Source organism: Theropithecus gelada, chromosome 11, assembly GCF_003255815.1.
Source record: "Theropithecus gelada isolate Dixy chromosome 11, Tgel_1.0, whole genome shotgun sequence".
Taxonomy (NCBI): Eukaryota; Metazoa; Chordata; class Mammalia; order Primates; family Cercopithecidae; genus Theropithecus; species Theropithecus gelada.
Genome location: NC_037679.1, coordinates 67187638 through 67203297, shown reverse-complemented (window position 1 = coordinate 67203297; position 15660 = coordinate 67187638). Strand labels below are relative to the sequence as shown.

The following is a 15660-nucleotide window of genomic DNA, read 5'->3' as shown; positions in this document are numbered from 1 at the left end:
CTGCTCCCTTCCACAGTAGGAGAAGGGTTTTTTATGAGTTGAATCACAGTAGAACACAAAGGCTAGTGAAGTTTTCCATCTGCCTTGATTGGTGGTTTATTCTCCCAAACCATCTGGCCCAGATTTCTGAAATGTCCATTTGTGTTAATCTCATGAATTGTAGGGCTTGTGGGTTCCTCCCTAGCATGCTGGTTGGATGGGTAGATGCCAGTGGACTCTAGGAGACAGGCTTAGAAAACTGAGTGTTCAGGCCAGATTTAAACTCCATTCCTGCTGCTGACCAGCTGCGCAGCTTTGAGCAAGTGTCTTCCCTTCTTCAATCCTTGGTTTCCACATCTGTTAACTGGGCACAGGATCATAGGGGCCTTGTTTAAGCCCATGAAGTGCAGTGAAAATCAAATAAGGTGGTGCACTCATGAAGAAAAGCCTTTTTAGATTATAAATGGCCGAGAAAATGCAATGAGGTCTATTGAGGGCAATGATGTCCCCTGAGATCCATCACCAAGGGACCCAGCAAGACGGACTGAGAGACAGTCTGGTGGAGCAGAAGCTCTGCCACTTAGCTGAGTAATCTTGTGCTCTTGGTACCTCACTTTCCTCATCTTTAAAACGGGAATAAATAAAATATATCACCTAGAGTTGTGGTGATGTTTCTATATATGTAAAGTGCTTGGAAACAGTACTGGTACCTAGTAAGTACCCAATAAATGCTGACTGTTTTTATTTTCATGTATATTTAACAAGGACTGTGAAAGGCTGCAGGAGTCAGACTTTGACCTCTGATAGATGTGGAACTTAAATCCAAACTTGCCTGTTGACAAGCTGTGTGACCTTGGGCAAGCTGCTTCATCCCTCTGAGCTTCAATTTTCTCCACTGTGCAATGGGGGTGATAATGGAAGGCACTATTTATTTATAGCTACAACTATATGACAGCTGGTTCCTATTAAACACTGAAAACTGACAGCTGTTATTATATTGTTAGTATCTCCTCCCTTCTCCCCAACCCCTCAGTGTCCAGATGTTCCTCGCTCTTACCTCGCTCTTCCTCCTTCTCCCGGACAACTCTCCCCTTGAGGGCTCGGCTCCAGGCTCCACCGTAGTCGCCAAGCTTGGCTCTCTCATTCCCATCCTTGCCCTTGAACCAGGGTCCATACCTGCGAGCGATGCTCGAGGCTTCACCGGTGTCCCGGAAACCTCTGCCCAGATGCATGTCGCCTAAGAAGGGCAGCTCAGCACCCTCAGCCGGGCCTCCTGCGGCCGCGGGGTTCGCCTGGTTCCCCGAGACAGCGGGCTGGCCCACAAAGCCAGAGTGAAGGAAGACAAGGCTCCCGGCAGTCAGGTAGAGTGCCAGGAAAGTAAAGAAGCGCACAGGTTTCCGGCGGAAGTACCGCTGGAATTTGAACCAGAGCTTGGCCATAGCGGGATCATTCCGGACTGGCTCTCTGGGGCTTGGCTGGGGTGCTTGGGAGGGGATGGAAGGGGCTTGGTTTCCCAAGCTTTTCTTAGGGATGGAACACCTGGGGGTCCTCAGTCTCACTTTTCCCGAAAAAGTGATCACCAAGGCCAGAAGGGGAGGGCAAGTTCAATGCTTGGCTGAGGTCATGAGAAAGGATGGAGCTTACCAGCCCTCCCAAACTCAAGGTGAGCTTCTTTGCGCCAAGAAAGGGGTTTTGAGGCTCAGAACACACATGAGTTGGTCCCATTTTCCTACATATTGTTCTTCACTTCAGAGTCTTCCCAAAGAACTGTGAGAATAGCAATCAGAGAAGGTTTCTGAGGGTTACCAGCAGCTGCAGTTCACTTCTCACCCTTTCTCTGCTCCTCAGGCCAATGGATCTGGGTTATTTCGCCAGGGGCCTTGTTTCTGGCCTCTTCCCCAGCTGAAGACCAAGCTTGGCCTTTCTACCTCATGGGAACAGAAGCTGGTGGGCTTCCATCCAGTCAGGATTCAGGGATGCCACCTGCAAAACAGCGGAGACACAGGCATGAGAAGCCCCTTCACCAAAGCACAGAACCCACAGGGTTCTTGACCATCCTAGAGGGAAATGCAGAGGCCTGGAGAGGGAGGAAACCACCAATGGCATGAAAAGGCTTAAGAGCAGTGTCGGATAAAGAGCATCCCTGAGTCTTCCAGAACACTGCCTTTTTCTTGACACCAAACTGGGAATTTGGGGGCCTGGATCCTAGTGGGCCCTGATTTGGGGACAAACTTCATCTTGGACAAGCACAGGTTCTCATGGGCCAGTGGTTTGCTTTGCTCCATACTTACTATATATTTGTCAAATATACACTGATCCAAGGATTACCTTAAGTCCGAAAAGTACTTTCAAGGCCCTTGCTGGACTACCTGCTGAACCTGGGCAATTCTGAACCAAACCAGGTTCATTCATTTTTTTTTTCCCCAACAAATAGTGAGGCCTACTTTGTGTGAGGCACTGTCCTAGGTGCTGGAAATTAAGCTGTGAGCAGGAGAGGCAAAATCCCCTCTTTCACAGAGCTCACATTCTAGTGGGAAAAATAAAATCCATAGCCCCTCTCCTCTATCCAAGGAAGAAAAGGAAAAAGAAGGAAAATAGGGTTATTTAGCAGCATATTTGTCCATTCAGTGTTTATTGAGTGTCTACCATGTGCTCAGCTTTGTGCCCAGCCATCTACACTTGTTGTTGTCTCCTTTATTCCTCCCATCATTCCTATAGGAGGTAACTATTTCCCTACCTTACAGAGGAGGAAAAGGAGTTCACACAGCCGGTGAGTGATGGAGCTGGGATCTGAACCCAGGACAGTTCAAATTGCAAATCACAGCTCTTAACCAGTGCCTCTTTGACTCTGCCTCTTTCCCACATAGTCTGGACATCACTTGAGAATTCAGAGACAGCTCCCCAAACAGTAGCCGATCCTCACAGCCTCCCAGTTACCAACATGGCTCACCCTTTGTCAGGGTCTCCCAGATGTGGGTCTGAGAAACAACTGATTCAGAATCACCTGAGAGCCTGCTGAATATTGATTCCTGACCTTTCCAACCCACAGCTGTAACCAGGTGCTCTCAGATAATGGTTATGAGCATGGAGGGTTGAGAACCACAGCTTTATGAGTAAATGTTCAGGATCATCAGTCAAGAGGAAAAATAGAATGTAAATGAGAAAACAGGAAACTCCATTTAGGCATGCTTTTTCATATTACCACCAGCAGGGGGCCCCATGACCATCTTAGCCAACGCCTGAGATTCCATAGTCAGTCAATGGAAGATACAAATTGTAACATACTCTCCTAATCCAGATAGTAGTGTCAGCATTTAACTGTGGTTTAAGGTAGTCCGCCAACTCATTTGTTCAAGAACTAAGTACTGAGCACATACTATGCACCAATCACCCTCGTAGGCACTTGGAATAAATAAGTGAACAAAACAGACAAAAATTCATGCCTTTGTAAAGTCAAACTATCCATCCGTCTGTCATCCAGCAATCCACCTACCCATCCAGTCATTAAGCCAACCACCTATCCATGCATCCATCCACCATTCATCTGTCTATCATTCAGCATCCACCCACCCATCCATTCATTAATCCATCTATCCATCCATCCATCTACCCATCCATCTGTCTGTCATCCAGCAGTCTACCTACCCACCCATTCATTAAGCCATCCATCTATCCATCTGTCTGTCATCCAGCAGTCCACCTACTCACCCATTCATTAAGCCATGCATCCATCCATCCACCCACCCATCCATCCATCCATTCATCCATCTGTCCATCCATCCATCCATCCATCCATCCATCCATCCATTTGTCTTCCAGCAGTTCACCTATCCATCTATTCATTGAGCCATCCATCCACCTACCATTAATCTATTCATTAATCTGTCCAACTATACATTCATTCATCTATTTATGAACTAAAGCAGCCCATCCATCCATCCAACTCTCCACCCATCCAGTCATCCACTCATTCTTTCATTTATTTAAAAATTTATGCTGATTGCCTACTATGTGTGTGCTTGAGATGCAGGAATAAATAATTCACAGTCCCTGCTTTCAGAGAATTCAGAGTCAACTGAGGGAGAAAGCAATGTAAACAATTACTGTGCTAGACAGACAATGATAAATCCCACAGTAGATGTGTGTATAATATACAGCAGTCAATATTATAGTTAATGTTTATTGAACACTTAATACATGCCAGACATTCTTCTACACATATAAATACTCTCATTTAAACAGTTCTATGAGGGAGATGTGTATCTATTTTTACACAAGAGGGGAATGAGTATCAGAGAGATTAGGTAACTTGTTCAGGGTCACAGAGCTAGTAAGTGGCAGCAGGGTGGTAAACCCAATGCCACCTGATTTCAAAGCCTATATTCCTAACCATATGTCTATTCTGATCTTGTAACTCTTTGAAGATCTCACGACAACTATAGATATATGCCCAGAAAAAAAAGCCCTTGCACATAAGCTCCCAGAATTTGGCTTGAAATATTAGGGTGGGGGGGCCGGGCGCAGTGGCTCATGCCTGTAATCCTAGCACTTTGGGAGGCCGAGATGGGCGGATCACGAGGTCAGGAGACCAAGACTATCCTGGCTAACACGGTGAAACCCCGTCTCTACTAAAAATACAAAAAAAAATTAGCCAGGCGTAGTGGTGGGCGGCTGTAGTCCCAGCTACTTGGGAGGCTGAGGCAGGAGAATGGTGTGAACCCAAGAGGCGGAGCTTTCAGTGAGCCAAGATAGCGCCACTGCACTCCAGCCTGGGCGATTGGGCTAGACGCCATCTCAGAAAAAACAAACAAACAACTGTACATATATATATTTTAGATATTATATTTATATATTTTATCTGCAACTGCCTGGGGGGACCATAGAGGGCTTCCCCAGGCAGGAGTCTTTAAGCCAGCAGGTCTTGCAAAAGGAGTCAAAATTCTCTGGGTGAAGGAGCAACAGAAGGTTAGCCCAGGGAAGAGGAACAGCCCACATAAGGGTGCATCACTGAGGGGGAAGAAACAAAGGAGCCTGGGGGACTGTGGGCTGGGAATATAGCCAAGCGGTGGGCAGGAGCCAGACCATGGGAAGCCTTGGATGCCAAGCTCAGGAGTCGGGACTATGTCTTAACAACGCACATGAGAATCCACTGACGTTTCATGGTCGTGCCAACACATGTGCCAGATGTTTCTGCCGCTGGGCTGGGATGAGAAAAAGCCAGCAGTCCTCGTGGGATGGGTAAGGGGACACCAGCCCTTCCAGAGGCACTCAGGCAAGAACAGAGGTGGATTCCACAGGCAAACAGACCTGGGTTCAAATCCTGCCTCTTCCATTCCCCCAGGTGAGTGACTGGGGCAAGACATCTCTTCTCAGCAAGACTCAGTTTCCTCACGTGTAAAGTGGCCTAAAGGATCTTGACTTCTCCCCTAAAAAGTATATTGCTGGAAGGACTGGATTAAACATTGTAGGAGGAATACCTGATGCACAGGAGATGCTCAAGATAAGTGCCACCCTCGCCCCCTCAGGGGCACAAGTGAGACACTTGAAAGCCATTTGCCACCTCAGCACATTTGCTGTCGTGGAGACAGCAAAGTTTTCAGCTGTAGTGTTCCCTGTGGCTTTCTGCCTCTCTGAGGATATTTCTGGGTCTAGTCCTTTTTCATTGTTCCCTCTTCATTCTTTCATATTCCAACACATCTCTTCTCTAAGTGGGTGCCAAATGGGCTTTAAGAGGATAATGAGCTCATTAGGGGCTGGCAGGGAACAGAAAGAGACTGAGGCATGGGTGATGTGGAAAGTGAAGGAGATCTGCTGGAGGGATGTGGAGGGGGGCTGTGCCCACGCCCCACTTTCAGAGCTCCCTTTCCTCCTGGGGAGGGAAGGTGCTGAACTGAGCCAGCCCACAGCATCTTGCCGGTGCTAGCAGGAGGCGGGGGCTCACCCAGAGGAAGAGCCCCCTGGAATCTGAGCCCCATGGAGGTGATAAGGCTATTTGGTACATAGGAGGGTCCCAAGAAACACTGGTAGAGAAAAATAAGTAAAAAGAGTCAGGTTTATCCTCCCAGGGCTCAAACGTACAACCATGGCTTCACACACTGGCCAAAATACTCAGGTGACAGCCTTGGAGAACTGTAAATCCAGGGCTCTGTGGAGGCAGCGTCTTGTGTTACTCAGCACTGGGTGGTTCTGGGGTTCAGGGGTTCCGAGATTCAGCTGAGCCATAGCCCCATGTCCTCAAAGGTATCCCAGACTCCCCTGCCTCCCACATCCATCTGTCATTCTCTCCCTCCTGCTGCTCTCTCCCTCTCTCTCTCTCCAAGTCTCTAGTCTATCTGTCATTGTGTCTCTTTCTGCTATCTCTCTGCAGACAGAAATTCTGCCTCAAAGGGAACGGGGAAATGAAACTAACTAATTTGTTGAATACCTACTATATGCTGGACACTGTGTTTGAAGGTTTTATATTACGTTCTCCCATACTCCTCCCTCTGGGATAGCTGCAAGGCAGGTGTGATGTTTCTTCCCAATCCACAGATGATGTGTCTACAACCCTGGGTGAGATGAGATGGGGGCTGTTGGCCTTCAGCAAGTCACTTCTCTCTGTCTCCATTTGTTCATAGCACGTTGAGGATCATAATTGTATTAACATCCCCTCCTGTCACTCACTTACAGGTGTGAGGTCCAGACAGGGCCCTTCATCTGTCTGAGCTGCCGTCTTCTCTCTATAAAGTTAAGTAAACCATAGAACGTCCCTCCCAGAGGTGTGGGGAGGATTCAATGAGACAATCCCCAGGGCTGGCTATCACGACTTCATGCCCTTTTATTTTACATGACACATCTGTGAGCCTCAGTTTCCCCATCTGTTAAATGTGGTGGACAACCTCTACTCTGCTTCCCTCCCAGGGCTGGCGTGAGTTTCCACAGGGAGGAGGCTGAGAGGCCCCCTTTTTGGGAGTGGCAGTGTTCGGTTACTGCAGTTCATGTTTCCAGCAGGAGCCTCAAAGTGTCTAAACACAGCCTATTTTTAGCACCAGAATGAGGCTGTGGTGTTGAGCTGCCAACTTGTAGATGGGCGGGAGAGAGCTGCCCTGCAGGGGAAAGAAAAACAGAGGCATAGCCTGCCCTGTGGTTCCTTACCTCCCCTGGGAGTAAAAGGGTGCCTCCCCCTTCCAGGTTCTAGAGGCTAGAGTCGGTCAGAATGGAAGCCTGTGAGGCTGGGTAGGGGGCTGACTCCCTCTCTACACCCCCAGCACCTGATTTGGGGGGCAGAGGTAGTTTGGAGGGACTGGGCAGGCCCAGCGGCCAACCGACCCCAGACCACCCAAGCTTCACCAAGAAATAGTTACTGATACACCAGGTTCACGAAGGTTTGATTTCTTAAGAGTTCTGGGTAGGAGACTCATCTGGGAAGTTTCCAAGAAAGTGGGGAGCCCAGGTAAAATTTCAGTCTTGTTCTAATAATAAAAATATCAGAAGTCACTGGTGTTTGTTGAGCACTTACTATGTGCCAGTCATCTTATTCCCATTATGCCTTTTAATCCCCACTATCATTCTTTGAGGTGGTCATTAACTTCTTTGAGCATCAGTTTCCCCATCAATAGAGTGATGATGTAATATAATTTATCTCCTACGGTTAGTGTAAGAACTAAATAAGTCAATATATACAAATTTATCATATCATATCTATATATATTAGGTGAAAATGCTACATCTTATAATAATTTCTGGAGAATACATGTGGTTTTGCCTGTTCAGTGCCCCTTCGTTCTGATACAAGGACTCCATTTTCTTTCATGGAATTTCTCCCTCATTAATTCTCAGCTCATGTGGCTTGGGTAGAATGGATTCCTCTTGCCAGTTGCTGCAGACATTCCCATACCTCTCTCCTGATGCATGTATATAAGAATTAATGTAGGATGCATATATACCTAGGAGTGAAAGCACTAGTTTGTTTGTTTGTTTTGTACGAGCCTCTTATGATTATCCTAAAAGATGCCAGTTTTTTTTCCAAGGTTGCTGTAGTCATAACTTCTCCGGTACAGTTTGAGCATTCCTGTTGCTCTAAATCCACACCAACACTTAATGTTGTCAGCCCTTTTCTTTTTGGTTGGTTTGGTAGATCTGTAACAGATGCTGTACGTGCCCCACCCACCCACCACATTCAGTTAAATTCTGAATGCTTATCTGGTTGTCTGAGAGGTTTCTCCAGCACCTTGAATGATTTTGTGCTTGTGTGGTTGGCAGGGAAGACATGTGAGAATATTAACATTTGGAAGCAGCTGCAACAAATGACTGATGGGAGTTGGTGTATAAATGCCCCAGCTTCCTTGCTCCTCAGCTGGAATAACTCTGAAGTGTATATTTCTCCAGTGGGACTTAACCTCAACCGCCCTCTGGAATAGATGACTCAATAACACACCCTTTATTGATTTCTTCCCTTCCCTGTCTAACTCCCCCACTCAGGGAAGGACAGGAGTAAGTGTGCTCTTCGTTTCCTAAATGAACTACTTATCAGTGGTATTTATTTCTTGGAATAGTTGATTCCTTAGAATAGGAATCAATATGGTTTATTCATAGCATATCAATGGTATCATATCAATGGTTTTTCAACCTTTTCCTTATCATTAGACATGTAAAATATTTCCAGTCTTCCCTCTCTTATAAATAAGTAATGCTATGATAAACATCCTGCATGTAAATCTTTATACAGATCCCTGGAAGGCAATATAGGACCTTTCAACAATGATGAGACATTGGCATATTATACCCACTTTACAGATGAGGAAGCTAAGGTTCACAGAGATTAGGTAACTTTCCCAGGCACACAAAAAGTGGAGCATGAATTCAAGTGCAAAACTGAGCCTCAGTGTCATGATGCCATGGCGGACACTATGCAGACCAGAAACGCAGCTATTCCCTCTCTTAACCACTGATCCCTCAGTTGAATCCAAGCCTTGATGAAAGGAACCTTTCTGAGCCTGAAGATATGGACGGCCATGCCTTAAACACTTCTCCAGGTAGATAACCCCCAATTCCTTTAATCAAAGTTCTTTCTCACCGTTCTTGCTGGAGGACCAGTCATTTGGCAAGTGAAAGACTTAATGAAACGGCCTGAGAAGAAATGCCATTATAAATGCCAAATCCTTTCACTCATTGTCTTAGAAATCCAGAATTTTACTAACCCAACTAACCCTAGGGAAGGCTTTTGCACCCCGTACAGTGGTGGACCCCCTCTGGGACACACCCTTCCATTCGTGGGTGTGCTGTAGTCTAGTGATTCCATCGTGCTTGTGATGGACACATTGTGGTTCTGCATATCTTTGATGCAACAATTCTGCAGAATCTTTGATACAACATTCCCACTTTTTTGATCAGGAAACATGTACACACCAGGAAAGCGTCACCAGTTCCTAGGCACACCCGTATGTTGCCCTCTGCACTCGCTCACCCCACCTCCAGAAAGAATCCCCTGGGTCCCCATACTTCCCTCTGTCCCCAGGAAGGAAACTCACTCAGCATTACCCTGTGCTCACAGCCTGCCAACCATGTCCATTTTCATTTATCTTCCCCAAAACTCAAGAAAATAAATGAGAAGGCAAAGTGCCATTAGCTTAATGGCCTTTAACACCCAGCCATCTGCCATGATGTAATTAAATAAAAAAATCAGAGGGAGCATATGGTGTCCATTATAAATAAATATTAAAATTTTGTTTTTCTGGGTAATGACTCTAGTGCCTCTTGCTCCATGGGCAATCTTTACAGCCATCTTCGCTTGTTGCAGGGAGTCAGGCTGGGCCACTGTGGACAGGAATGGCCACGGAGAGGAAACGTGGAAAGGGTTCAGGGCCAGAGTCACACACTCCTGCATCCTCAGGGTCATGGTGGCTGTGTGATCTTCAGCAAGGGGCCTCTCTGCTACTTAGTTTTCTCACCTGCAAAATAGGGCCAATCCACCTGCCTCACTGGAAAGGCAGGAGGGTTAAATGGGCTACTGTTTTAAAAACACATAGCATCGTAATAACAATATCTGCTAGTATTTATTGAGCACCAACTATGTGACAGACACTGTCTAGAGAGTAACTTGTAATCCTTACAACAGCCCTATAAGAAAGGTTCCACTTGTTTGCTCCGTTTTACAGATGAGGAAATCAGAGCAGTTAAGTAATCTGTGCCGCGTCACACAGCTAGGAAGTGGTGGAACAGGCTTCCAGCCCAGGGAGTCTGGCTCTGGGGCCTGCACTCTTAACCGTATGCTAAACCTGTCATTACAGTTTCTTGGTAGATAATTATTCTCTGCCACAACTTTGGCCAACTAAACAAAACATTTACCTCTTCTCATGACAACACCCTTTGCCAGACTTCAGAAAAAGATAAAGATTCAATGAGTTGGTGCAATGATTGATGACTACCTAAGGTAGGTGTGGAGGATACATTTTGGGGAGTCTGTCTAGTGTGTGACACCCACCCCTTGCTTACAGAGGCAGACCCCAGGCACTGTGTTTGCAGCATATTACCCTTCCCACTGGCATTGCTGGTGGATAATAGGTAGGCTCAGATCTAAAACGGGTCAATCCATTCTTGGCCTCAGAAATATGGAGTTGGGATTTGAGACATTCACATCTTTGCTGATCACTTAGACTATGGACCTGTAGCCTCAGGAGCTGTCACCAGATGCCCAAAGAAAGAGCAAAAGTTAAGTCTGCAAAGAGAAGAAGGAGAAGAAAGTAGCTGAGCAGAGAAGAGACACTGAACCGAGACAAAGAAGAGACAAAGGACCTGAGAAAGCCTTGGGTCCTTGATCTTGTAGGACCAAGCCTTCCAGGGTTATACACAGCACTGAATGAGAAAACTTTTCATTTGTCTTTTCTTACTATGGTGCTAGGTACATACACCAAAAGGGCTCAATAAGCTACAGTTAGTCTTCAAAGGGCAACTCATAAAACAAAACTTACTCTTACCATACGATCCAGCAATCGTGCTCATGGGAATCTGCCCAAAGGAATATGTACATCCAGACAGTGGAGTATTATTCAGGGCTAACTGACATGGAGGAAACTTAAATGCATATTACCAAGTGAAAGAAACCAATCTGAAAAAGCTACACACTGTACGATTCCAAAGATATGATATTCTGGAAAAGGCAAAACTATGGAGACAATAAAAAGATCAGTGGTTGCTGAGGGCTAGAGGGAGGGTGAGTAGGTAGAGTATAGGATTTTTAGGACAGTGAAACTGCTCTGTATGATACTATAGTGGTGGACACATGTCATTATACATTTGTCCAAACCCACAGAAAGTATAACACCAAGAGTGAGCACTAATGGACACTGGGGACTTGGGTGATAATGATGTGTCAGTGTAGGTTCATTCACTGTAACAAATGGACCACTCTGGTGTGGGATGTTGATGGAGGGGCAGGCTGTTGGAGGAAGGTCTGGGGTTATATGGGAACTTTCTGTACTTGCCGCTCAATTTTGCTATGAACCTAAAATGGCTTTTTAAAAGTCTATTTAAAAAGGGGGGACAATCATATATTTGAAAATGCAGGCCGGGTGCGGTGGCTCAAGCCTGTAATCCCAGCACTTTAGGAGGCCGAGACGGGCGGATCATGAGGTCAGGAGATTGAGACCATCCTGGCTAACACGGTGAAACCCTGTCTCTACTAAAAAATACAAAAAAACTAGCCGGGCGAGGTGGCGGGCGCCTGTAGTCCCAGCTACTCGGGAGGCTGAGGCAGGAGAAAGGCCTGAACCCAGGAGGCGGGGCTTGCAGTGAGCTGAGATCCGGCCACTGCACTCCAGCCTGCGCGACAGAGCAAGACTCCGTCTCAAAAAAAAAAAAAAAAAAAAAAAAAAAAAAAAAAATGCAGAGACCCACTGAGGTATATGTCAATGAAATATCCAAACTGTGGGCTCCGGAGAAGAGGCCATGTTGTAGGAAGGGTCAGGGGTTGGAGAGGGATGAAGGGGTGAACTGACAGTCTCCCTTGTCCAGTGGTTTGGTGAAGGGGCCCCAAGGCGCAGGTCACCCAGTCCACTGGCCAACCCATGAGGCAGCTGGCAGCCCTTCTCCAAGCGCAGATCACTTTCTTCCCCAAGAGGGACTTCTGAAGGGACTTCTAAATCCCTATCATTAAGCCATCTGGAGTGATCCTTCTCCTCCAGAAGCTGCTGTGTCTTGGGTCAATTAGTGCACATTTGCATCGAGTTCCTTAATAGGCTGCTAATTGTCTGGGGGAGATAATGGATGACTCTGCTGGTTCTGGGCAGAGTGTTTACCCAAGGGGCAGACCTACAGGGAATGGCAGAGAACAGGGAGGAAGGCAGGAGGGAGGAGATAGGGTGGACTGGGATAGGATGAAAGGGAATGGCGGGGAGTAAGCTATCATTGACTCACATGCTGTAAGGAGAAATGTTATTTTGTGAACCTTTGCTTCGGTTGTGTGTGCGCCTCACAATGTCAAATGCATTTCTCACTGTGGGGTCACTGAAATAATTGGAAAGTCCTGGCAATGGAGAATAGGAGGAAGCTGTGTGTGGTAGAGTGGTTCCCAAAGGCCCCTCTCAGAAGGGATTTGAGCTGAGATCTGCAAAATGACAAGGAGACAGTCATGGGAGGATCCGGGGCAAGAATGTCCCAGGCAGCGGGAGACACCATGCAGAGACTGGGAGGTGGAAAAGGGTCGGTGGGGGTCCATCCCACCAGGACTTATGGTTTCTGCTCAGGACTGTTCTTGAACTGAGTGTGACCAGAGCCCGTCTCCTTAATAATACAGTGAGGACATTCCTGTCCCAGTGGGATGTGATCACTTCTCAGAGGCTGAGCTGAAAAATGCTTGTTGATTGCTGGAGCTTAGAAAAGGCCAAGGTCCAGGTGCTTGGCAGGGCTTGTGGGAGGAACTAGAATTTCTTTCTGGCTGGGGCTCAGGGGAATGTGGCCCTCAAAGCCTAAAATATTTACCTTCTGGCCTTTTACAGAAAGTATTTGCTGACCCTTAATTTTCATCAGCAATGGAAGCTGATACAGAGTTTTTGGGGGAAGGGGCTTAGGACCACTGAAGCAGTTCAGTTCACCCTGTCCTCTTCAGAGCTCAAAGGCCACTCTCCGGTCACTCAGCTTCTTCCTTACAGCAAGTGACAGAGCTACAAGAAGCCTGGAGATCCAATACCTAGTGAAACAGCCTTCCTTTACATAAGGGGAAACTGAGGCTCGGAGAAACTTGAATGAAATAACCTCTGTCCATATAAAATGTCTCGCATAGTCCTGGACCCAAGTAAGTGCTCAATACTTTTTAGCTGTTATCAAGATTATGATTATGATAGCATAGAATCCTAGAGTTCAAAAGGCCCTTAGACACCAACCAGTTCAGGTCTGATGTTTTACATATGAGGAACCCGGGGGTTCACAGAGGCTGGAGGAGTGGCCCAGAGTCACAGCCAGGCCAGGGCTGAGCTGGTTCCTGCCCTGCAAGTTTCTTCCCAGAGCACACGCTGCTCCCTGGCAGCCCTCATCGCTCCCAGCCGCAAACACAAGCAAATTGCCATTTGCTGGTTCCACACTGACCACGGTGGATTGAACTCTAATTTAGGAATGGTGACAGCACCCATTAGCAACCCCTCTCCAGAGAGGAACTTTCCACCAAGAGTGAAAAACAACTGGCGTCCCCACCCCCAAATCACCCAAGTCCCATCTTTCTGTCCAAGCCAGTGTGTGTGTGTGTGCCTGCGGGGGTGGTGGTGAGGTGGTCTCTGTGATCCCCAGCCCACCTCTACAGGTTCAAATTCTCTTCCCCCCAGGAGAACCTTGTGCCCTTGGAGGGGTTGCCAGCACCTACCGCCGGCTCTGAGCAGGACTGAGAGGTGGGCTCACAGCCTTCAAAGCAGGAGGGAGGACTCTTCATGACCTCCAGGTCAGCTTCCTCACTGACATGTGGGGTAACTGAGGTCTAAAGTGGAGTTGGAGGGTGACTCTATCCAGACCCAGTTTTCCTGCATCCCAGCCTTCAGCCTTGGCACCCTCCTGGGATGGAAGAAAAATGGATAAACACCTTTTGTTGCACACCTACTATGCGCCAGGCCCTTCCATGTACCCTGTGCCATTGCCTCTCCCCAGGGTCTCTTTTTGGTAGGTTGGGTTTAATCTCACTTTACAGATGAGACAAGCAAGGCCTGGAGAGGTCAGTCACCTTCCCGAAGGGCAGAGCTGGTGAGTGGCAGAACAAGACTCAACCCAGGCCTGTCTGACTCCAGACCCTTCATCCTAACCTCTACGTGGCATTGTCTTCTGTGGAAGTGCCACCCTCTGACCTCTGACCTCGGGGCCTCCTGTCTGTGGGGCAAGTGGGATGATTCAGAGGCCTTCTGTACAAGAGAGCCTCTCTCCTCTGAATGCTCAGAGCCTGCACAGAAGGCACGGGGGTTCCCAAGCCTTCAGTGGCCCAGGGAGTTCTGTTGGCATCCAACAGAGAGATGTCCCCTCACATGCAAGCAACGAGTGCCAGAAACTGACTGACCCTTCCATTCATGAAGACATCACCTGGACACCATCGTACCACAGAGAAGATGGCAGGAGTCCACACACGTGTGCAGAGACTCACGCATGCTGGAAGTGTGCACAGCCCCATGCCTGTCATCCCCCTCACCCCCAGCACACACACAGAGTTAACCAGCCCTATTGGTCCATATTCGTTTATAACACATGGTGGGAATCCTCATTTCCACTTCATGAGTGAGAAACAGCAGACACCATGGGACCTGCGTGAGAAACATGGTTAGTCTTGGAGCTAAAACTAGAAACTGGATCGTCTCATTCTGACCAAAGGTGGTTTCTTCATCCCCTGGGATTGTCAAAAGAATAAAGCAGCACATGTCTTGAAAAGTCACGACCAGAGTTCCTCATCATCAGTGACACTGACACTTTGGACTGGGTAATTTGTTGGAGGGAGCTGTTCTGTGCATTGTAGGGTGGTTGGCAATATCCCTGGCCTGCACCTAACAGAAGAGAGAACCGGAACACTGCCCGTGGACCCATCTGAGTCCAGGCTTACAAAGTTTTGGTACCAGATTCTAGAGCTCCTTTCTAAGATTTTTATCCTAGCTCTCCATCATAAGATTCTATTGTGAGGTTCCACGCTAGGGTCCCCAACTTCTAGCACTCTATGCTGGGATATTAGGGTCCGTTCTGTGCAAGGAAAAGAAAAACTATACCAAAAGGAGGAAAAAGTTATGCTGGAAGCTGAGTCAGGCAAGAAACTGCCTCTCCTTTTGTTCCTTAAGCAGATAGCTACAGATAAAAGGTAAAATATCTCCACAGGTAGCTACTTGATGTTTACCTTATCTTATGTAAAGCGCTGATTTACTGAGTTGGAGACAAATAATGTAATTTATTCCTCTGCCTGCTTCTTTTCTCTTGCAACCTGGGGCTTTAGTAATGTGACCATACCCTCTTTCCCCTCCAGCTTGCTTTTCTCCTTTAAATACTGAAGCCCTCAAAGTCATCTCTGGGGAAACGCACAGACCTCTCTTCTGGGTATATCCTTAACCCTGGCAAAATGAACTTTTAAACTGATTGAGACCTGTCTCAGATAGTTTTTGCTTTACAGTTTCAATGTTGGTGGGCTCTCCAATTCTGAAATTTTGTTCTGAGCTCCTAAGATATCATCTCCTCCCATGTCAAGGTTGAAAT

General features: G+C 47.2%; 1 protein-coding gene across 2 annotated transcripts in view; it reads right to left on the bottom strand.

Moving 5' to 3' along the window:
• The window catches only part of WSCD2 (WSC domain containing 2), a 126134-nt gene that overhangs the window by 58100 nt on the left and 52374 nt on the right, over positions 1 to 15660 (bottom strand). For both annotated transcript variants that reach the window (XM_025403393.1, XM_025403394.1), the window contains one exon: positions 1037 to 1962. In XM_025403393.1, the coding sequence (XP_025259178.1) occupies positions 1037 to 1418 (382 nt within the window). In that variant the 5' untranslated portion in view covers positions 1419 to 1962. The remainder of the gene's footprint in view (positions 1 to 1036; positions 1963 to 15660) is intronic.